The following is a 22,793-nucleotide window of genomic DNA, read 5'->3' on the forward strand; positions in this document are numbered from 1 at the left end:
GCTGGGGCAGGGTCCCTGGGGAAAAGGACGTTCACGGGGGGGTGAGGCTGGGAGTCCTGAATGGCTGTGACTAGTTTGGGCAATGGGATTGTCAAAAAGAACCGGTCCACTGCAAATGAAGCCCTTATTAAAGGCATTGCCAAATCCAGGCTCCCCCACACCACCTGCTCCATTCTACAGGCTGGACGGATAATTCCATGGCTAGGAGTTCAGATCCCAGCACCCATGACAGGGAGCTTACAACGGGACGGTGCCAGTGTGTATGTACAAGCATACACACAAGCACTAACTAAATTGAGACCTGCCTCGGTCAGATTGGGCTGTGGGGCATTTTCTTGATAGATGACTGATGTTGGAGGAACTGAGTACCACTATGGGTAAGTGGTCCTAGGTGCTGTTAGAAAGCAGGCTGAGCAAACCATGGAGAGCAAGTCTATAAACTAATTTTCCATGGCCTCTGCTTCAGTCCTGCCTCCAGGTTCCTGCCCTGACTTCCTTTAGTGATGGAGAATGACCTAAGAGTAACAAGCTGAAATAAACCCTTTCCTATCCAAGCTGCTTTTAGTCATGTTTTTTTTTATCACAGCAATACAAACACCAAGACACACAAAGTTTTTAAAAGTTAAAAGACAAAAGAAAAAAACCTTTCTGGGCTCCAAACATTACATCTGGAACATAGAGATCCCTGTTGGCCAGGACTCCTATAAAGCAAAGCCTGCCCGGAGCCAGGACCCACTCTACGTCCTCCCACCAGAACAACAGTTGGGGACCAATCCCAAGTCCTTTATTGGGCCAGCAATGCTGGAAGCTGCCCTCAGAGTGAGGTCTCCACTGGGATGTCTGTGGCATCCTGGCCTTGACCCCCATAATGATGGGGCAGGTGGCATCCATTACTTGGTGTGTTCTTTGACGTACTCCCAGCCCTCCTTGGAGTATTCTCGGGCTTTGGAGGGGGCCACGGACAAGGCTGCCATGACTGAGATGATGCCTGCAGAGACAGTGCACAAGTGCCAGTAAGGGCCCCACCTTGCCAGAGCCACTCTCAGCCAACCTCTAGGGAGCGAAAGAGCAGTAACTGGAACAGGAGTAGGACCAGCCCTTCTTCCAGTGTTCTTCTAAACTGTGACCCCTTCCCTATACCCTGTTTTAAAAGCAGGTTTCATCTCACTAATACAGTCTAAGGTTATCCTCAAACTTTCAATCCTTCTGCCTCAGCTCTTCCCAGTGCTGAGATTATAGACATCTGCAACATCCAGCTTTTCTTTGGAGACAAGATCTCATATATTCCATATGGCCCAGAATTCCCTATATAGTCAAAGATGACCTTGAATTCCTTCATCCTCTCGCCTGCACCCTCTGAGTGCTGGGATGACAGACCTACAAACACCATGCCTGATTCATGGGGTGCTGGGGATGGGACCCAGAGCTTTATGCATGCTTTACCACTGATCTACAACCCCAACCCCTTCGGTGTTTTTTTTGTTTTGTTTTGTTTTGTTTGTTGTTGTTTTTTTTGTTTTTGGGTTTTTTTTTTTGATATTTTGTTGTTTTTCCTATTTTTGAGAAAGGGTTTCTCTGTGTAGTTCTAGTTGTAGATCAAGATGGCCTTGAACCCACAACCTTCCTGTCTCAGCCTCCCAAATGCCAAAGTCACAGGCATGGGCCACCAGAGCCAGTCCTTTCTTAGTTCCATAGGTGACATACAGGCACACAAACAGACAAACATGGAGGAGTGGAAAGGAACAATGAGGTAAACAGGGCTGGGAGAGGCTGGGGTGCCTAGGCATCTCCTAAGCAGGGGCATAGGGGCCTACCTGAGTTCCAGGAATCACGGAAGTTCGGAAAGTTAATCTTTGGAGGGTTTGGGAGCTGGGAAGAAAGGAACACAGAGGCTGGTACGTGGGGACAGGTCACAGCCTTGTCTCCCAAACCCAGAAACACAAAACTCCACTAAGCAGGGGTGGAGGAGGCCTCAAGGACACCCAGAAGCAACCTGCACCCACTCCCAGCCAAGGTACCTGTGGCATCTCCAGACCTGTCTGCTGACACACATATTGGCTGAACTGGTACATTGCTGGTGGCACAACCTCCTCGGCTTTCCGCAGGGCAGCCTCGCTCTTGTCACTAGGCCCCAGCAGCTCCTGGTCATAAACAAGGTAGACTGCTCCTCCAGCTACACTTCCCTTGATGAGGAACCTGTGGGAACACAGGAAGGGAGATGCTGTGGGGGTGGGGTCTCCAGGGATCTGACAGTTTACCAGGAGACACGCTGGGAGCCCAGGGAAAATGATCATTTCATTTGCCTTTGTGACATGACTTTTTGTAGTAAACCGAGTCTTAAAGGAAGACTTCATTCGAAACCCTGCAGAGCAAAGGATAGTGGGCACTTATGATCCCTGTCGCAAATCCTTCCAGGGTGTCTGGCGGAGCTTCCTCACAAGTTACTCAAGCTCCGGAGAGAGGCGATGGGAAGGATTCCCTACGCATCTCAATTGCACAGAAGAGTAAACTGAGGCAGTAGGTGATAAGGGCTGGCTGAGAGGAAGAGGATCCAGTTAGCTTTGGCAGCAAGTCAGTTTCCCTACATAGACCGTGAGAAAGGTTCAAACACAACCAGACACCAACGCAGGACACTAAACAACGAGGGACAGGTGCCTACAGCAGTGAACTTTCTCAGGGCCTCCACGATTCTCCACGCACCTCATTAGCGACCACACACGAGCCACCATGGTCGGTCTCTCGCTTCACTCGCCGCGCAAGGACAAGCAATTCGCCCGCCGCTTCCGGTCGGTGTCGCTGCTGAGACTCCTGGGAAATGTAGTGGTCGCTATCAGCCGCAATGGACACCGGGAGCGGCAATAGCGTTAGACTCCGTATATCGAGGCCTGTGGCTGCCGCAATTCTTTCTGGGAAATGTATTGGGGGAAGACCAAAGGTCTAAGCCGCGAAGGCTCCTGGGAAATGTAGTCTGGAGGAACTACAGAAAAGAGCCCTCGGAAGACACTGGTAGGATTCCCCGCGCCCGCGCGGAGAATTGAGTGTTCCTGAGGTGAAGCAAGCCTAAGAGATGGTTACCACGGCAACTGCAGAGCTGGATTGTTCCAGAAACCGTTCACGTGAGCGGTTAGGGGTGTGGCTTTAACCTCGGAGGCGTGGAGAGGCTGCAGATGGTCTGGCCTGTAGGATGGACGCTTGCTGAGGTTATTGACTTGGTAAAGCCAGGGCTCCAGAGGGTCCCTGCCGGGTAGGATTCTTGGGGTCATGTGATAACGGGTTGACAGTGGGTGGTCCGGAGTACAAGGAGCTACATTGGGGTGAGAGGTGAGGCAGGAGGGGTTAGCGGCCAACCATGCAAGGGGGGCAATGAGGTAACGGTCATGTAGATTCCTGTTCTGCTGCAAGGTGAGGCCTGAGCAGATAAGTGCTCCATGTTGTCCGCACCATGGCCAAGGCAACTCAATAGAAGGAAAAGTTTACTGCTTACAGTTTCAGAGGTCCATGACCATCGTAACACGGAGCGTGACAGCAGGCAGACAGGGATGGCACGGGGGATGGCACTGGAGCAGCAGCTGAGAGCTTACATTCTGGTCCTAAGCATGAGGCAGAAAGGGACTACAGGGTGGGCTTTTGAAACCTAAAGTCCATACCAGTGCCCCCCCCCCCCCCGCCCCAGTAAACCTGTACTCCCAGTCCTTCCCAAACAGTTCTACCAACTGGGAACCAAGCATTCAAATAGATGAGACTGTAGGGACCGTTGTGATTCAGCCACACAGAAGCCCCCACAACTTTATTTATTTATTATTTATTATTTATTTCCGTGTTGGGTTTGGTTTGGCTTTGGTTGATTGTTGTTTGCTTGTTTGTTTACAGGCAAGGTTTCTCTGTTTAGCAGTCCTAGCTATCCTGGAACTCACTCTGTGGACCAGGCTGGCCTGAAGTTCACAATTCTGCCTGCATCTGCCTCTCAAGTGTTGGTATTAAAGTACATGCCTCCGCCACCCAGCTTTGTGGTTATTTTAGACAAGAGTCTTATTCTGTGTATGAGATTGGCCTGAAACTCATATGGACCAAGCTGGACCCACCTGCCTGGGCCTCCTCAGTCCTGCTTTTACAGATATGTCCAGTGTTCCTTCATGACTTAAAACTCTATGGTGACACTTTCTCTTTTTTCACTCAGAACTAAAAAAAAAACAAAAACAAACAAACAAAAAAAAAACAACCAACCCTCATGACTAAGAAAAAAATGGGTGGGAGGAATCTAGAACATGTCAAGGTAGCAAGTAGGTTGGCAGTAGTACTTAGGAAGTTTATCTTTGGACCTAAGATTTGAAAGAATTAAGTTTTAGGGAAGAGCACCCAAGTGGAGAACACAGCCAGTGCACAGATCCTGGGACAAAGCTGAGCAGACTCAGCAGTTTGGGCTGGTCCCTGGAGGACGCTTTAACAGCCCCAGAGGCCCAGGGCTTTGTTCCTTCCCCACTACCAGAATGACCAGAGTGAGTGGTTGTAGGTCTCGGTTTGAACTTAAAATTGAAAAAATGTCACTGTCCCAGGACACATCCTGGGAAGGGCACATTCCTTAGTCAGAAGACACTTGCTGGATTAACATTCAGAGGAGGAAGGGAGAGGCTGATTAACATTCCTCTGACCACAGAGGAGGGGACCTACCTTCGGGTGAAGAGAGCCCAGAGCAAGTAGACAGACAAGAGAGATCCTTGCCACCTCATTCCCCAAAGACCAATCAGTTTAAAAGTCACACTGTTCCGCCAATCGTATTGTGCCTAGTCACTGTTTCTCTATTCTACCCCTTAAACTGTATAAAAACTATTCTTAGCTCCAACTCGGGGTTCTCTTCTTGCTTGCATGGGAGAGAACCCCAGTATACTGGAATCATTAAACCTCATGTTATTGCAGCAAGTCCCGTCTGTGAGTTTCTGTGGGAGCGCATACCCTGGTTTTGGATCTTAGAATCCAACATGGTCTGAGGAGAAAGGTAGGATGCTGGCAGCAGGACATCTTTCTTATGGCCCACTGGACCACCACCTAGTGTTCCTGTCTCCACCAAGGCCCTCACACTGAGGCAAGCTTCCCTATGTGCCATTTGACGCAGTGTACGCATGCAGGGTTGGGATTGGGTAGAAGACAGAGTGTTAGTGGGGAGGAGTGGGGAGAACTTGAGAGTATTTCCTTGTAATTGTTCAAGACCTCCCAGAGCTTGTTTCTTCCCGGGCTAAACGTCAACAGGAATATACCTCGCAGTTTGTGCTTGCTAACAGAAACCCACCGATGGATAGTCAGAAGCAGCAAGGGTGGAGATTCAGCCAAATGCTCTGTGGACCTGCAAATGGAGGGTGACATTGGAGGAGGCGTCCTGGGCATCCAGCAATACCTACTCTCCATGGGCTTGCCTCTTGGATACTAGGCCCTGCCCCTGCCCAACTTGGTTTCTGCCCTCAGCTCCCTCTCAAGTTTAGACTACCTCGGGTGTTCAAGTCCCGCCCCTGCGGTGTTCTACTGGCCACTCCCCACACACCCACACAACTTTGGTCTGGACCTCAGGTCCTGTTCAAGTTTCCCATCCCTCTTGTGTAAATGGCACCGCCCCTACCCAGGTTGGCACCGCCCCGGATCCTCTTCAATTTTCTCCTCTCTTCTGTGTTCTAGGCCCCGCCTCTGCACATCTTTGCCTCACTCGGGCTCCTGCTCAGGTTTCCTCTACTCCTGTGTTCTAGGCCCGATTCCTGTCCTCCTTGGACTCCTCTCAGGCCTGATCCCCAGCTCAGCCACCCTAGGGTACCAGGTTGGACCCTCTTGGCAAACAGGCTGAGGCTCCCCATGAGGACCTTGGCTTCACCCCAAGGTTATCGACAGACCCCGCCTATCTGCGTTGGCCCCTCTTACTCTGGTCTTAGTGCTTGCTCTCCTGACTAGTTTTGCCCTCTGCATACTCCAGAGTACTGCAGCCTGGTATACCCATGCCCTGCTTTGTAATGAGAATTGGGCTCTCATATGTACTTTACTGTTCAAATTCCTCAGGCTGACAGAGCGTGGAGTGTGGAAAGCTGAGGCAAGAGAGGAGGCTGCGGCCGGGCGGTGGTGGTGCACGCCTTTAATCCCAGCATTTGGGAGGCAGAGGCAGGCGGATCTCTTGAGTTCGAGAGTTCGAGGCTAGCCTGGTCTACAGAGTGAGTTCCAGGACAGCCAGGGCTACACAGAGAAACCCTGTCTCGAAAAAAAAAACAAAAAAGAAAAAAAGAGAGGAGGCTGCGGGTACAGCTCTGCGGCACTTGATCTGCATAAGATGGGTGTGGTACACGCCTGTCTTTATCAAGAAGGTCAGATGTTTGAGACAGCCTGGGCTTCACAAGACAATAACTCACAGGAAAAAAAAAAATCGAGGAAGGAGAGGAGTGACGGGCACAGCCTATGATTCTAGATGACTTGCATCCCTCTTATTCCAGTTTCAAGCCAAGGACACCTGGGGACGCGAAGCTCCTTCAACGGAACTCAAGTCTTAGTTCCTGAGGGTTATTCTGTTGATCGGGCAGATCTGTAGTGACAGATCTATTGATCTGTTCGATCCAGAAACCTCCATGACAAAGGCGAACTGAGGCCCGTAAACTGACCTCTGACCTCGGCAAGTTTGTGGTGGTTCATGCTGCTCCCAACCCCTAAATAAATGTTTTTAAAAATGGCAGGAGTTTTGGGGTCTAGCTTATTAGCACTTGCTAATATAACAACAGACCAGGTTTGAGTCCCTGCACCCACGAGATGGACAGACACACACATGCAGGCAAAACATTTTTACACAAAAATCATATATTTTTTAAAATTTTTTTTGTTTGTTTTTCGAGACAGTGTTTCTCTGTATAGACCTGGCTGTCCTGGAACTCACTCTGTAGACCAGGCTGGCCTTGAACTCAGAAATCCACCTGCCTCTGCCTCCCAAGTGCTGAGATTAAAGGCGTGCGCCACCACCGCCCGGCCAATTTTTTAATTTTTAAAATTACATTTATGTGTTTGCTTTTTCACCTGCATTTATGTCAGTGCACCGCGTGCATGTATGTTGTCCACGGAAGTCAAAAGAGGACATGAGCCCAGGAAACGAATTACATATGTTTTAGAACCATTGTTGTGAATACTTAAATTTGAACCCAGGAAGTAAACCAAGTGCTCTTAAACCTCTGTGGCATCTCTCTAGCCCAAGAATAAAAAAAAACAATTGTTTTTGAGACCAGGTTTCTTTGTGTAGGTTTCCCTGACTGTCCTCTGTAGACTAGGCTGGCCTTGGAACTGAGAGATCTGCCTACCTCTGTTTCCTGAGTGCAGGGATCAAAGGCGGGCACCACCACCAGGTTATAAAAGACAAAAACAAACAAAAACCAAACACTTTTTAAAATGATTTGTTTATTTATTTAGTATGTATAAAGCGCTCTGCCTGCATGTATCCCAGCAGGCAAGAAGAGGGCACTGGATTTCATTATAGATGGTTATGAGCCACTATGTGGTTGCTGGGAATTAAACTCAGGAACTCTGGAAGAGCAGACTGTGAAGGCTCTTAACCTCTGAGCCATTTCTACAGCGCCTCCTCTCCTCAAAAGCACTTTTATTGTCAGAGATTAAGTTACTTCAACAGCCCACAATAGTGAGAGGCGGGATTCGAATTCCTAACCTGAGGGAAGAGTCTCAAGCCACGAGCATGATTGCACAGGCTCACGGGTGCCGCAGAACCTCCGGCCACCAGAGGTCGCTAGTAGTGTAGTGCGCCTGTCTCTCTGGCCCGAGAAGCCAACGAGCGGCATATATCCCAGGATTCTGCGCGGTGCCGTTCTTCCTGTCCTGGCCGCCATCGGAGAGCAGCAGGTAAGTGGCTCTCGTCGGGGCTCATCTGCCGCCATCAGGCGTCCCGGCCCCGCGGGGCGTCCCGGCGTGCGTGCGTGCGTGCGGCCGTGGGCCGAGGTACCGTGTTTTAGCCGCTGTCTTGTCCTCGTTGCCCGCAGCTATGGCCCTGCGTTACCCTATGGCCGTGGGCCTCAACAAGGGCCACAAAGTGACGAAGAACGTCAGCAAGCCGAGACACAGCCGGCGCCGCGGGGTGAGTCCCGGGAATGCGACTGTTCGGCAGAGGTTGGGGGCAGGGCGGGTGGGAATATTGACAACTGCGTAGACGGATGTTGGAATGTGAAGGTCTGAGTGATTCGTGGGTCCCATAGTTGACTGGGCGTCTGAGGGTGGGAGTCACGGTACGGGCTGTTGCATTCTGCCCCATCTGCAAGGCCTCTTTTGGGGTTCATGACCTCGGGGCTGTGTTCTTGCAGCGCCTCACCAAGCACACCAAGTTCGTGCGGGACATGATCCGAGAGGTCTGCGGCTTCGCGCCCTACGAGCGCCGCGCCATGGAGTTGCTCAAAGTGTCCAAGGACAAGCGCGCACTCAAGTTCATCAAGAAGAGGGTAGGCAGCCTGCGGCTTGAACATGGGTGGGAGTGTGGCTGACGGCCATGGGGTGACTGGCTACAATCCCTCACAGGTGGGCACGCACATCCGCGCGAAGAGAAAGCGGGAGGAGCTGAGCAACGTGTTGGCAGCCATGAGGAAGGCGGCGGCCAAGAAGGATTGATGAACCCTCCCCCAATAAAAGATCATGGCTCCTATAGTTTGTGTGCGCGCCCTTCTGTGTTATGTGTGTGCTCAAGGCGGCTACAGAGACTGAGGCTCAGTGTTTTTGGAAAGGCTTTCTTTACTCATGATTCTACAGCTGTGCTTGTGGCTCTGCCACACCATGATTACATGAGGATTATTTAGTCTCAGGCACCCGTGTCATCTCTCCACAGCCAGCGCCTCCCGGTGCTCGCGCAGGGGGAAAGCAATTCGGAAGATGTCACGGTAGTGTTCAACGAAGTGAACTTCCAAGCCCTCTGTGATGAAGGGAGCCAAGTCCGAGAAGTCCTTTCTGTTCTCAGCAGGAAGAATGATGCAGGTCACACCTGCACGCTTAGCCTGTGGAAAGACGTGTCAGCTGGGCGCCCCCCACCCTGGGGTAGCCGGGGGCATAGGCAGCAGGCACTCACTGCTATGGTCTTCTCCTTGATACCACCCACAGGCAGCACTTTGCCAGTGAGGGAGACCTCTCCAGTCATGGCCAGGTTCTGCAACACGGGCTGCCCCAGAGCCAGGGACAGCAGTGCAGTGACAATGGTGCAGCCTGCGCTGGGGCCATCCTTGGGGGTAGCGCCCTGCAGGGAGAGGCAGTGGTGAGCTGCTGAGCTGGTGGCTAACATGGGGGTGACTGACAGGAGCCTACCTCAGGCACATGCAGATGGATATGTGAGGTGACCAGGAAGTCATTTTCAGGGTCCTGCTCCATCAGGAAGGCACGAGCGAAGGTGTAGGCTATTCGGGCACTCTCTTTCATCACATCTCCCAGCTGACCTGTCACCTCTAGGCTGCCATCCTTGTCCTCCTTTCTGCCACTAGGCTGGGGCCGCCTTAAAGACGTCTCCACAAACAATGTGGAGCCTCCTGAAAGGTAAAGGCTGAATTTGTTCCCTCCCAATCCTGCACTTAATGCAGGCTACCAGGGACAGGAGTCTTTACTGGTAGCCTGCACATCACCCATTCGGCCCCCATCTTTACATTTGTAGCAGCCAGCTGGCCAGGCAAAAAGAATGCTGCACAGGGTGGGGTGCTATGCTCACCCATGGCAGTCCATGCCAAGCCCATGACCACGCCCGGAGGTGTGACTTCGTACATGCGCTCCACTGTGAACACTGGCTTCCCTACAAAGTCTTGCAGGTTCTCGGGCGTCACCTGCACTGTCTGGGCCTCCCCACTGACAATCTTGTATGCGGCCTTGCGCAGCACCTGCAGTAGAGGGATGTAGGTGGGGAGGGATGTGCTGGGCGGGGCATGCCCTGTGTGGTGGGTAGGTCTGTGGGCGGGCAGGCTCACCTTCTCCACCTGTTTCTGCAGGTTGCGCACGCCGCTCTCCCTGCAGTACTGTTTGATGAGCAGAGTGAGCACTGCTGCCGACAGCTGGGCCTTGTTCTCGTCTAGGCCACACAGTGTGCGGGCCTGGGGCACCAGGTACCGCTGTGGGGAGCTCTTGTCAGCAATGCCCCTTGCCCCCGCCAACCACACTGTTCCTGGGGTCCCAATCTCCTCACAACCTGCCTGCAACAGCTCAGCCCTCCCTCTCAGAAGCATAGAGGAGCAGGCTGACTCCTGTGCCACAGGCCCCAAGTGTCAACCAGGCTCACCTGAGACATCACCCGCCAGACATTCTGGACTATTGTGGGAGGGAAGCCTGATCTTGTGCCCCTCCACCCTCAGGACCCCACACACCTCTGCGATGGCCAGCTTCTCCTGTGCTACATAGCCCGACACATTGATCATCTCCATGCGGTCCCTCAGCGGCTCTGGGATGGTGTCAGTGACATTGGCGGTGCAGATGAATAGCACCTGGGTGACAAGTAGGCACAGGATGCTGGAAGCTGGGTGTACTCTCTCCCATAGCACTAGCACCTGGCTGCACAAGTCAGCACTCACCTTGGACAGGTCCACTGGCACATCCAGGTAGTGGTCCAGAAAGTTGGCATTCTGCTCAGGGTCCAGCAACTCCAGCAGTGCCGATGACGGGTCCCCTTGGTAGCCTCGGCCAATCTTGTCCACCTGAGTTGGGAGAGGCAGATGCCATGGGATAATGCCTGGCTCCCACACTGCAGGATAAGCTGTGCAGTGACCTGTCCCTCTTGTCCCAGAGTCTGCCCCACCTCATCAATCAACACTAGTGGGTTCTCTGTCTTGGTCTTCTTCAGACACTGGATGATCTTCCCAGGCATGGCCCCCACGTAGGTACGCCTGTGGGAGGCAACACTCAGTGTGGGTCAGTGTACTTACTCAACAGAAGCCCACAGCATACCACATGGCCTATTTGGAAGCAGTTCTGGCCTCACACAGGTTACCCAATGCTCTCCTCCAGCTAGCACTCAGCCACACAGTCTGCAGTCATGCCCACTTCACTTCCTTCCCTATGCATTAAGAGGTGGGGGTTGGCCTGGCTGAATCTTCACAGAGGCATGGACCCACACTCAGGCCCCCAGCTCAGTAGGGTAGACAGCAGGAAGGAAGGAGCAAGGAATGAACAAGGACCTCACCTAAGCTTGGGAGCAGGGGTGGCATGAAAGATAACAGGAGAGGTACAGAGAAAACAAGGCTGGAACAGGGCTTGAGGGAACCAAGTGGACGGAGAGCAGCCAGTTAGGGGAGCAGCAAGAAGGTCCATGTTACTGGGCAGAGTGAAGGAGGGCAGCTCAGCAGGGTTTAGAGGGGGTGGGAGACATGGAGGGTTTTGCTCTTTTGAAAAGATCCTTTTGTTTTCCAAGCAGGGTCTTGAGTAGTCCAGGTGGGCTTAGAGCTCTAGAGCACAGGGTGACTCCCAACTCCTGAGCCTTCTGCCTAACCCTGAGTGCTGAGCTAGTAAATGAGGGAGGCACTGTTGGCTCCTTTCCACCTGCTCTGCCCAGGCCAGTTCCTGTAGTGTTAGGAGTACAGGACGACCTTAGCAGCCAGGCAGCCCTCAGCAGTGTGCCTGCCTCTGTCTACAGAGCCTGATTCCCTCTGCTTCTCTTAACCACGCTGGGAACAACTACAGCTTAAGAAAGGCCATCTGTGCTGGGCGGTGGTGGTGCACGCCTTTAATCCCAGCACTTGGGAGGCAGAGGCAGGCAGATTTCTGAGTTCGAGGCCAGCCTGGTCTACAGAGTGAGTTCCAGGACAGCCAGGGCTACACAGAGAAACCCTGTCTCAGGGAAAAAAAAAGAAGGCCATCTGTGTGTGCTTTCAGCTGCTCATTTGAGCATGGTCTCTGCACTCAACTCAAAGCCGACTAGGCTCCCATGCCTCCACAGTCCTGCAGCTGCCTACTCCTCACAGCGAGGATCCCACTCTAGCTGTGTGTTTAGGGAATGCAATTTTTAAAAAAAGTTCAGGTGCATGTCTTTAATCCCACACTTAGGAGAAAGAAGCAGGAGGATCTCTGAATTCAAGGCCAAACTGGTCTACCTAGGGCATTCCATGACAGCAAAAGCTACATAACAAGTCTCAAGAATCAAAACAAAGTCCAAGCTGGCCAACACCTAGTGTACCTCCTTGTCCCACCCTCCCACGTGGACACCCAGGCCTGGCATACTCTACTCTGCCCAGTTCAAACCCCAGTCTTCCTGAAGAGAAGAGGAGCAGGGTTGTAGACTGGGTCACACTGTGTTTGCCCAGTCAGATGGGTTGTAGGGCCAGCTTGCCTACCTGTGCCCCTTGATTTCTGCCACATCTGTCATGCCACCAACACTGAAACGGAAGTATTCGCGGCCGAGGGCACGAGCAATGGAGCGTGCAATGCTGGTCTTGCCCACACCTGGTGGGCCATGGAAGCAGAGGATCTTGCCTTGTGTGGAGCCTCGGAGCTGGCTGACTGCAATGAACTCCTGTGGAAGCCAAAATGGCTCTGTGCACAGGATGCAAACCCCCAGAGCAGATGGCTCTGTGCACAGGATGCAGACCCCCCAGAGCAGATGGCTCAGTGCACAGGACGCAGACCCCCAGAGCAAAGACCAGGGGCACCATCCAGCAGTTTCAAGGGCTCACAAAGACTGGGCTGACTGGAGCTGCAGCTGTAGGGCCCTGGGCTGAAGTCAGACAGACAAAGTCAGGGTGTCAATCACATTAGGGGCCCCTCTTCCACAGCCTGGCTCACAGCATTCCTTGTCACAACAGCACCCACCCAGTACACTAGGCTTCTGCCATTCATCCACCAGGGACATCATGAGCCCCAGTGGATAGCTGACTGGTTCTCCACCCGGAGGAATAAGGACAAAACGAGGCAGCCTGCCCTGGGCAGCGTGGTCGTGCACGCTCTGTGGGTCGCGCACGCGCTGTGGGCCTCACCAGGACACGCTTCTTCACATCCTCCATGCCATAGTGGTCCTCCTCCAGCACAGCCTGGGCCCGAGCCAAGTCCAAGTTCTCATTGCTCTGCCGGCCCCATGGGATGGAAGTCAGCCAGTCCAGGTAGTTGCGAGTGACACTACAGGGACAAGGAACTGTGACCAGATGCTCCTAGTGAGGCTGAGTGCAGGGCTGCACAGCCACCCTGGCAGGGGTCACATCGATGAACCTGGATATGATATCCCAGGATAAGTGAGTGACCTGCCCCCACCAAGAGGAGTTTGGGGGTGGGTAAGTATGGCTCAGGGAAGAAACTGAGGTCAGGTCTGCTGCAGTCTGAGGCTGCCCTGAACAAGCTATGAATAGCAGTAGTGCCCTGGCAGGGATCTTGGAGAAGTGGTCACTGAGGAAGGCCAGGTGCCATAGCAACACAGATGGAGGGCTAAATTTCAGGGTCCCAGAGCATCCTCAGGTTAGGATTTCAACTCAGTGGAGTTGTCTGAACGGAGGGAACTAAGGATCCCGACACCAGTTAGCCTGGAGTATCTGGGCCAGAGTCACCACAGGGTTCCTGAGCAGGAGGAAAGCAATACCTAGAACCCAGGGAAAAGAAAGTATAGAGTCTAGACATGGAGCCCAGGCTACACAAGGGTGCTAGGCTTGTGTGCTCACAGACTTCATGGACCCACCACATACTTGCTTCCTGGACTGCTGTAAGCAAAGCCTGAGGGCGGGACGGGGTGGCTGGCATCCCCACAGGGACTTACATCCCTGGCCTGGACCCAGAGGCCTTCCCCATTCCCACCAGCTTACACAGGAACACGACCAAGCCAGGGGTGGGGATAACAGGCAGAGGTGGACGCACTTGAACTCAGAGGAGTGGTTGTCCAGCAGGGCCAGCTTGCTCAGCTCCTCGTCCACCACGTCCATCACATGCTTGGGAACCACAAGCTCCCTGAGGCGTTCCCGGAACTTCTCCTCAATGGCATCTTTATCATCCTTCTCCAGCCCCAACTCTTTCTTGATGATCTTCAGCTGCTCCTGCAGCAGGTACTTCCTGTGCGTCTGCTTGATCTTTTCCTCTACCTGTGGCAGGTGGAGCTTGGGCAGGGTGGGGTGGAGAGGGCAGGACACAGCCCCTCCACAGAACCCCCTGCCCCAGAACTACAGTGGTGCTAGGAACTGAAGGGCCTCACACATGCCCCCTAAGCCCCAAGTCACTGACCCAGGCTTCTGCCCTGTGGGCTCCCACAGGGCACCCTTACTTGGGATTGGCAGTTTGTTTGGACTACTGTTGTAATGCTCAAACACACCCAATACACATGAGAGTGAAACCTGTGTTCTGTTTGTCTTTGGTTTGAGCCAAATCATGTAGCCCAGGCTGGCTTCAAAATTCCCTATACAGCCGAGGATAGCCCTCAACTCTTGAGCCTCCTGATCCATCTTGCCTAGCTTATGCTATGTTCACACAGCTGCAGCACAGCCCTCAGTAGGAGAGGATTTGCTATGGAAAAATGAAAGACAGCACATGCCTACTGTCCCACCACACTGGAGGCTGAGGCAGGAGGACTGCACAAGTACAAGGTGCTGAGTCAGCCTGTTTCAAAGAGAGGATCCCGAAATGAAAGTGTTAGGGCCGGGATGCACCCCTTCGCCTCCCCTCCCTCCTGTCACCTCACGGCCCAGACGCTGCTGAAGCTTGCTCAGCTCGAACTCCTTCTTCAAGAGAGACAGGGCTTTATAGAGCCGCTTAAGGATCTGCAAACAACAGAGGACAGCAAGGTATCCGTGAACAGAGTCCACCACAGCCAGAGTGGTACTGGCACAGGAACAGGCACCCTACATAGAGCCCAGCCCCGAGGATGAGGCCACTGTTGCTAGCCTGCTCAGAACAGTGGGTCACACACTCACGTTGGTCTCTTCCAGCACGTCTTGCAGCTCATGGGACTCAGCCCCAGTGAGTGCGGCACCCATGTCGCTCAGGTAGATGGGGTTGTCCACCACACGCTGGCCTGCCTGCATCATCTGCAGCACGGACTCTCTGTAGGGTGCAGGGCCAGTGCCTTAGTGTTGTCCTAGTGCCTTTACACATACTAGGGCTTCAGTGACAGCTAGCTCTGGCCAGTGTGCAGTGTGGTGCACCCGGGTCAAGGAGCTGTCACAGAGTGGGCAGTTCCTGTCCTGCCCAGCATGGCAGACACTGACCTGTACAGAGGGTTCAAGGCAATGATATCCCGAATGGTCTTCACAATCTCTGCAGTCAGGGCCTGGCAAGCAACAACCATGACAGTCATAAGATCAGAGAAGGGGAGCCTCTCATCCCAGTCAACTACCATCCACTGGGACCACAGAGCAAAACCTAAGGTCAGCAGCAGGGAAGACCCAGGGCAAGGGGTGTCAAAACTAAAGCTAGGGCCAGTGAAATGGCTCAGAGGATAAAGGCACTTGCTGCCAAGCCTGATGACCTAAGTTCAATTGGTGGGCTCCACATGGTGGAAGGAAGAACCAGCTCCTAGGTGCCCAAAAGTCACCGCTGACATCCATATGCACACTGTGTGACACTCCCACATCACGTCCATGAGTAAATATGAAAACAAAATAAATGGGGACCTAAGCAAGCACCCCTCTAGATGCATGAGGTGAGTGCCCCACTCTCCACACTTTCCTTAGCTTTTGCTTTTTGTTGTTGAGGTAGGGTCTTATACTAACACCAGCAATCCTCCTGCCTCAGTTTTAGGGTCCTGGGGACTACAGGCACATACCATCGTAGCCAGATAGGACAATACCCTGCCTGGTATATAGTTCCCAACTGAATTCACCTTTGTAGAAGAGACCAGAGGTAGTGGTGGCACAGGCCTATAATGCCAGCACTCAGGAGGTAGAGGCAGCCAGATCTCTGGGAGTTCAAGGCCAGCCTGGTCCATAGAGCAAGTTCCAGGATAGCCAGGGCTTCATAGAGAAACCCCCCTCCACTCCCCGCCAAAGAAAGAAACCAAAGCAAGAGGGCAAGGGCTCTGGGCTCTGGAGCCTGTCTGAGAGATGCTGAGTTCAGTGTAGAGCCCAGCGGTAAGCATGGGACAGTACTCTAACTTGAAATGTGTTCTATTAAACAGAACAACTCCCCCCACCCCCTTAAAAAATGATCACTTCCCAAGCTGCCCGCAGTCCCGTGAAGTTCAAAATACCAACATCAGCACAGAGGCCTCTTCTCTCCACACAGCACCAGCTCACAACAGATATCACCAAGGGCTCCATCCTTCCTTCCACACAGCTGTCAGCCCAGAAGCACCTTTCTCATAGCTCCATCAACCCAGTAGGGATCAGCCTCCAGAAGAGGCCTTTGTTCCCTTCCTGATCCAGCCAACAGCACTGGGCACACTTCAGGCTCCAGCTTAGCTTGGCTAATTGTCCTACCCATAGAGACCTTGAGGAAGGCAGGGTAGCTTAGTTTGGGTTAAGAGTGGCCATAGCCTCCTTCTCTGCTTCATGCCTCTGCCTCCTGAGCTGTGGAGGAGGCAAGGGGTGGCCGCTCTACAGAATGCTAGAAACCTGTGCATGGTGGCTATGAACCAGGGTGGGATGGGTTTGAATTCTGCCTTTTCTGTGAACAGCCAAGGGTACCCACCTGTCCCACCATCTGTGCAGATCACTCCAGGTGACTGCTGCTTACCTTCACTTCCTCTGTGACCTGGAAGTCTTCATGGGCTACATTTTCCACCTCCACCATGAGCACCTCCTTGGATGTGTCAGGGGCGGCCTCAGCCACCATTTCCAGCTGGGGCCTGGCACCCAGCTCATCCTCCACGTCTTTCTTGCCTCGTTTGAGCTTCCTCCTGGACTTTTGTTTGTTCTCTGCCTCTGGCTCTAGGCCCTCCTGTTCCACTTCCAGCTGCCGGCTGATGTGAATCCTGCAGGCAGACAGATGGGCACAGGTGAAACCAGGGCTACAGAGTTGTGTATTCAAAGGCCCTGTCGCCCCAGGGCCTTCAAAAAAATGGAGGAAAAAAAAAATCCAAGAGAGCAAAGAACACTGGAAAGTGTCACCAACAGAGAGGTTCAGTGAGAAGACACTGTACCCATTGTATCCCAAGACCTCAGGGTGGAGGTCTTGCCCACAATTCATAACAGCCACAATCTCTTCTGTGCATGCTGACAGGCACATCTCATCTCACCCTGGCCTCTGTACCTTCTGTGGCCTGTGACAATCATGCGTAACTTGTCACCGAGGTCCTGCATCTCATGAATCTGAGCGAATGTTCCCGTATGGTAGATTTCATCCAGACTTTCCACCACATCCGACTCGTTGCTGAGGGAGATGGAACAAAAGGCACATTGGTTGGGTGTGAGTGCGGTGCGTGGCTCAGACTGAGGGTAGGAGGGAGAGAGAAGCATCTCTACAGGTGGCCACTGGAGACCCAAAGCCGCTGCCTGGCTTCTTCAAGGGCAATGGGACAGCTACCAGCTCAGCAGTATAGTCCTGGGTGGCAGCACATCACTAACACAGCCTCCAACCGCAGGACCCATATAAGGACTTTCTCCTCTGCTGTTATGGCACCCACTCTGAAGTTGAAAATCTCATATGTGATGAAGCACCACATCTGTGAGTGGATGTACTAGAGGCCCCAACATTCACAGGGAGCTAGTTCACTTCCCATGTGGATAGCACAAAAGTCTCTCTTTCACAGCATTGGGTCTCCTGCCTGCTAGGGAAAGTGTTCCCTACCAAGCCACGCCCCAGCTCCTCACTGAGAAATTTTACAACCAAGTCCCTGTCCTAGAGTAAAATGGCAGTATGTTGGACTTTGCCCTTGGCTCCTTTTAGCTCAATGTGAAAAGTTCAGACTACGGCCGGCCGAGTGGAGAAAAGGAATTAGACTTACTTGTCATCTCTCTTTAGGAAGACACCAACATAGGGCTGTGCCAGGCGGACTTTCCTTCTCAGGAGCTCAACCAACTTCTTATTTTTAACCTGCAGGAGAGCATAAGTGAGGACCCAGGACAATACACATCTAACCCCAGAAATGGATGATCTGGCCGCACCCTCAATGCTACCAGCATCGCCACAGCTTCACTAGTGCCACAGACCTGGAGCACCAGGGAGACTGAGCCAGGAGGCTCAGGAGTGTAAACACGGGCTACACAAGGAAACTCAGGCTAAAACAGAGCCACAACAGGAACCTCCTGTGTCCTGCAGACTGACAGCTTCCATCCAGCTTCATGAGCACCAGCTCCTAGTCATCCTGTTCCACTACTCAGTAATAACTCTTCTCACCACCTGTGGCAGGTGAGAACTGAGGATGGGTTGGGCATCATGGTACACCTTTCACCCCTGCACTGGGGACACAAGGCAGATAGATCGTTGTGAGTTCCAGGCCAGCCTGATCCAAACAGAGAAACTTTTAAAACAAACAAACAACAAACAACAATGGGGCTGGAGAGGTAGCTCAGCAGATGTTTACATAGAAGCCTGGGTTCAATTTCCAGAACTCACATAGTGTCTCATAATCAACCCTAACTCAAGTTGCAAAGGATCCAACAATTTTGAACTACATGGGCACCAAGCATACATGTGGTATACATACATGCAGGAAAATATTCATACACATATATGCAAGCACAAACATATATACACATACACTTGAGGACAGGTGTCACCTGTGGAATCTCTCCCCAGTCACCTTGTAGTTTAAGCTTCCCTGGGACACATTACATAATTGACTCTGGGAACCCAGGGTGATCCTCCTGTCTCACTGTCCCAAGTGCAGGATGTACAAGGATAAGTCACCACACTTAGTTTACCTGTGTAATTCTGATACAGCAAGGCTCTGAAGGGGGCCCCGAACACCCTTCATCTCAGTGTTGGGTTCTCTTTTGTTGGTCTGAGACAGGAATTACACTGTAACCCAAGCTGGCTTGAACTCATGACAATCCTTCTAATCCGTCCTCCCATGTGTTGGAACTACAGACAGTACCACTCCAAGTTTAGGTGGTTTTTATTTTTTATTTTTGTTGTTGTTGGGTTTTTTTTTTTTTTGAAATAGGGTCTGTAGTGTTAAATGAAAACAGCTCTCATAGGTTCATATATTTAAACAATTGGTCCCCAGTCATAGGAACTGTTTAGGAAGGACTGGGAGGTTGTCACCTAGTTGGAGGTATACCACTGGGAATGGCATTTGAGGTCTTCTCTGCCTTCAAGCTCTCAGCAACGACTTCAGTGCCATTATCTGCTGCACTCCACTCCTCACCTTGATGCTCTTACACTATAAGCCCCAAGTACTAACTTTGATTGTAAAAGCTGCTTTGGTCACAGTGTCTCCACACAGCAACTCGTGCTGGCCTCGGATAACTTTGAATTCCTCATCTTCCTCCTTCCACCCTGAGCATTAGACTGACAGGTGTTAGACCCTACATCTGGTTTCTGTGAGCCTCATGCATGGTAAGCAAACAGTCTACACAGAACCCTAACCAGCCCAAAGAGCCATTCCTGTACACCCAGAGGCCAAAGATAGCACATGAGTCTGACAGCTGTAGACTATTTAAAAGCTGAGTTTTGCTAAATAAATATATTTTTTTTTCACTTGCTCTCAGGAGTCAGCTGTAGTTTTGAGACGGGTCTCAGCATCTTCATCTCCCTGACTTTGGTCATTTTATGAGATGGTACCAACAGGAAACCACACACCACTGTCTCAACAGCACACCCTTGAGAGCTAGCTCCCAATGGCACACAGGATGCACTTGGAAGAAATCACCTCTTTGTTCTTGCCTCAGCACACATTTGTCTCCACTGTAGGGTTAAGGAACCAGGTGTTGGCAACCCTGGTCCCAGAAGCCTAGAGAATAAAGAGGAATCCAGAGTGGGCTCCAGGGCAGTTCTACACCATTAGAACCTGCCAGGCATAACAAGTCCTACAAGCATCATGGGTATAAGAAAACTCCCTCCAAGCAGCAAACAGCAGAGACTTATAACCCAGTCATTCAGGACCAGATGGGGCACTTGTCACCTAAAAGCTAAGGAGGTAGAGGAGAGGCTGGAAGATCTGGAGCTAAAGGCCAACTTCAACTAATAGCAAGAGGGAGAGCAGCCTGAGCTACATTATATCCTGCCTCAACCACAACCAAAAAAGCCTTTATATACACTCCTCTGTGGGGGTTCCACAAGAGTTCTCTGATTCCAAGACAGGAACTGCTATTATGTCCATTTCCCAGATGAGAAAAACCAAGGCCCCGGGGAGCAACTTGCAGATAGGTGATAGTGCCATGTAACCCTACAGAAGTTATCTGTCAGATATGTGTGTCCTTCTGCCAGACAGACAACATGAGATGGGCCTTGGAAGCTGGGAAAGGAAGTACATGGAGGAGCTTGCTCTAACCCTCCCCACATCTGTGCTGATACACCTCCCTCCCTTCAAGAGTTAGCAGAGCAAGGAGAATGGAGGGAAGGCTGTGGGATGGATGTGGCAGTGACTCACTTTATGACCTTGCTACTAGGTTAACTGATATCCACTGGTCTCCGGGGACTCCATACCTATGGGGGAGGGGGGTGGATGGCAGATTGGAAAATTCCCCTTTAAAAGTCTCTGCTTTCTCCTGATTTCATCACCCTGTTCTCTCTCCCTCCCTCTTCACGGCTCGCCAATTTCGAAGGATCAGATGGGATCAGCTCCCTGCAGTGGAATTTTCCTCCCTTATAAAGGGCTGTTTGAACTTTCTTTCTTTTGAGGCAGATGTCAGGGAGTGTCGGGGAAAAAAAAATCCTGTCCTCTTTTCCGTCATTCCGATTCCGGCCTTTCTCCTACTCCCAAAGCCTGTAACTTTGTATATCCCCACATCTATGCCCGATACACTAAGCGGGTAACTAAGGGTGTGAAAAGCTTGGCTACATGAGAAAATGTCTCAAGACAAAAGATACATAAGACTTGTCTCAATAAATAAGCTGGATACCATTGAACAAGAAGGCTTTACAAAACTTTCACCAGGATGGAAGGGAAATAACTGCACTCTGTTGCTAGTCGGCCTGGGATTTCTACCATCAGGTCTCGTGGACTTCACACCCACTATCACGGGTCCTAAAGGACCCCAAAAAGGGAAGAGTTTGTGTCCAAATGAGCCACCAAGGACTCTGGCATCCTCTTTCCTCAGACTCCAGAGTGGTGAGATGACAAGTGGGAGCGCAGTTCCAAAAGTTTCTTAGACACGAGGGGTGAGGTCCCGCCAGCAGAGCAGGGACAGTATAGCAAGGCCAGGCGAGTGGGGGCTCTGGTTACCTCCACGATCTTGATAAAGCGCGGGAACACCGGGTTGCGGGTGATGGCGATGAGCGGCAGGTGAGGAAACACATCCGGGACGGTCATGGGCGCGAGTGCCGTGACGACCGGGCCTTCCCCGCTGCTCGCCGTGGCCCCGTCCTCCGCACCGCCCTCGGAGGTCTCGTCGCTGCCACCGCGGCTGCCCGCGTCCCACAGCCCCCGCCACTGGCCCCCACCCGCAGGAACGCGGCCGCCCCAGGGAGCTGACGTATCGCAGGCCCGACATCCTCGGCGCAGCCACGACCCGGACGCGCTCGGAACCCGGCCTCCGGTGACAGCCAGCAGCGGTCGCCGAAGAACCCAGCACCGCGCAGCGGCCCAGAGCCGCACGTAGCCTGTGCTCGCCGCCATGGAACAGCCATACTGACGACGCACGGCGCTTACGTCATTTCTGCTCGCCCTACAGCTGCACACGTGACGACGCTCGCGCGCTTAGAGCTGGAGAGGCGGAGCTTGAATAAGGTAGTGGGCGTGGCCAGAGGGGGACCTAATTCTGGGGTGGGGGTGGAGTAGAAGTAGGGGCGTGGTTCAAGGCTCCCCGCCCCGCTTGGAGTTGGCCGAGATGGGGGCGTGGCTCAAGGAGATAGTCTAGAGAAGACTTGGAGGAACTGGATGAAAAAGCAAGAGGTGGGCTGGTAAGGTGGTTCAGCGGTTCAGCGTACTTCCAGAGGTCCTGAGTTCAAACCACATGGTGGCTCACACCGATCTGTAATGAGATCTGATGCCCTCTTATGGGATGTCTGCAGACAGCTACTGTCTACTTACATATAATAAGTAAACCTGCCGGAGCGAGAGGGAGAAGGGTGGCGGGGAAGGGAAGCGAGAGGTGTTGTAGTTAGCTCGAGGAAGCATGATGCATGACAGAGGAGGCAGAACTGGTGTCTGTTCTAGATGAGGAGCGCTCCACCCGGCAGGGCTTGGAGGAACTGGAAACCGGTATTTGACCGAAGGCTGCAGTCGGGGCTTGACTTAGGGGCGTGGCCAGAGCGGTGACTCAAGAGGAGGCGCGAGGCCAGGTGCAGTTAGAATGGGAGTGGAGCTTGTTGGAGGGGTGGTTGTTGGGGGGTATGGGAGGGTGTCAGAGGGCACCGCCCTAGGAAGGGGGCCTGGAGAAAGCATGGCCCCTCCCGGTTCCTATAACTACTGGTCTATCCTGCCCACCTTAGAACTGCGTTGTTTTCAAACTTGCATCAAAAAGTTTTTACAGGGTCTGAATAGCAAGAAAAGTACAGCGCCTCAGAGTCTTTTGCTGATACACAACAACTGGCTTTACTACATCTCCCTACACATCTTCCCTACATCTCCCACCATCTTTACTCCACACTGGAAGAGACCTGCTTGAAGGGCTTTTACCTCCCCTATAGTCTGCTTGTTACAGGCCGTGCGCTTAAGCGCCTGCTCAGCGTTGCCTTTGTTGACAGTTGAAGCCCTTACCAAAACACCGAAGCTTCCAGGACATGTCCCAAGAGACCCCTGTGCATGCTTCAGCTCCACAAAGCAAGGGATGCCCAAAGCACACCCACGTGTGCTCATGCAGGTTTTGTGG

At 52.5% G+C, this 22,793-nt stretch overlaps 3 protein-coding genes across 3 annotated transcripts; 1 reads left to right on the plus strand and 2 right to left on the minus strand.

Moving 5' to 3' along the window:
* Positions 1-612: 612 nt before the first annotated feature.
* On the minus strand, positions 613-2,830 carry Micos13 (mitochondrial contact site and cristae organizing system subunit 13). Its single transcript, XM_028763967.1, has 4 exons — positions 2,701-2,830; positions 2,019-2,196; positions 1,815-1,869; positions 613-988 (listed from the first exon to the last, which is right to left on the minus strand). The coding sequence occupies exons 1-4, from the start codon at positions 2,727-2,729 to the stop codon at positions 891-893; spliced, it is 360 nt and encodes a 119-aa protein (XP_028619800.1). The 5' UTR covers positions 2,730-2,830; the 3' UTR covers positions 613-890.
* Positions 2,831-7,815: 4,985 nt separating this feature from the next.
* Rpl36 (ribosomal protein L36) lies at positions 7,816-8,655 on the plus strand. The gene is made up of 4 exons (XM_028763491.1): positions 7,816-7,863; positions 8,001-8,095; positions 8,319-8,453; positions 8,530-8,655. The coding sequence occupies exons 2-4, from the start codon at positions 8,003-8,005 to the stop codon at positions 8,617-8,619; spliced, it is 318 nt and encodes a 105-aa protein (XP_028619324.1). The 5' UTR covers positions 7,816-7,863; positions 8,001-8,002; the 3' UTR covers positions 8,620-8,655.
* Positions 8,656-8,719: 64 nt separating this feature from the next.
* Lonp1 (lon peptidase 1, mitochondrial) lies at positions 8,720-21,622 on the minus strand. The gene is made up of 18 exons (XM_028763477.1): positions 21,206-21,622; positions 17,822-17,910; positions 17,128-17,247; positions 16,612-16,849; positions 15,147-15,208; positions 14,853-14,982; positions 14,616-14,699; positions 13,807-14,027; positions 12,942-13,080; positions 12,303-12,481; positions 10,772-10,859; positions 10,548-10,670; positions 10,344-10,460; positions 9,951-10,091; positions 9,698-9,863; positions 9,304-9,521; positions 9,071-9,235; positions 8,720-8,999 (listed from the first exon to the last, which is right to left on the minus strand). The coding sequence occupies exons 1-18, from the start codon at positions 21,596-21,598 to the stop codon at positions 8,820-8,822; spliced, it is 2,853 nt and encodes a 950-aa protein (XP_028619310.1). The 5' UTR covers positions 21,599-21,622; the 3' UTR covers positions 8,720-8,819.
* Positions 21,623-22,793: the final 1,171 nt, after the last annotated feature.

Source organism: Grammomys surdaster, unplaced genomic scaffold (assembly GCF_004785775.1).
Source record: "Grammomys surdaster isolate TR1022 unplaced genomic scaffold, NIH_TR_1.0 62, whole genome shotgun sequence".
Taxonomy (NCBI): domain Eukaryota; kingdom Metazoa; phylum Chordata; class Mammalia; order Rodentia; family Muridae; genus Grammomys; species Grammomys surdaster.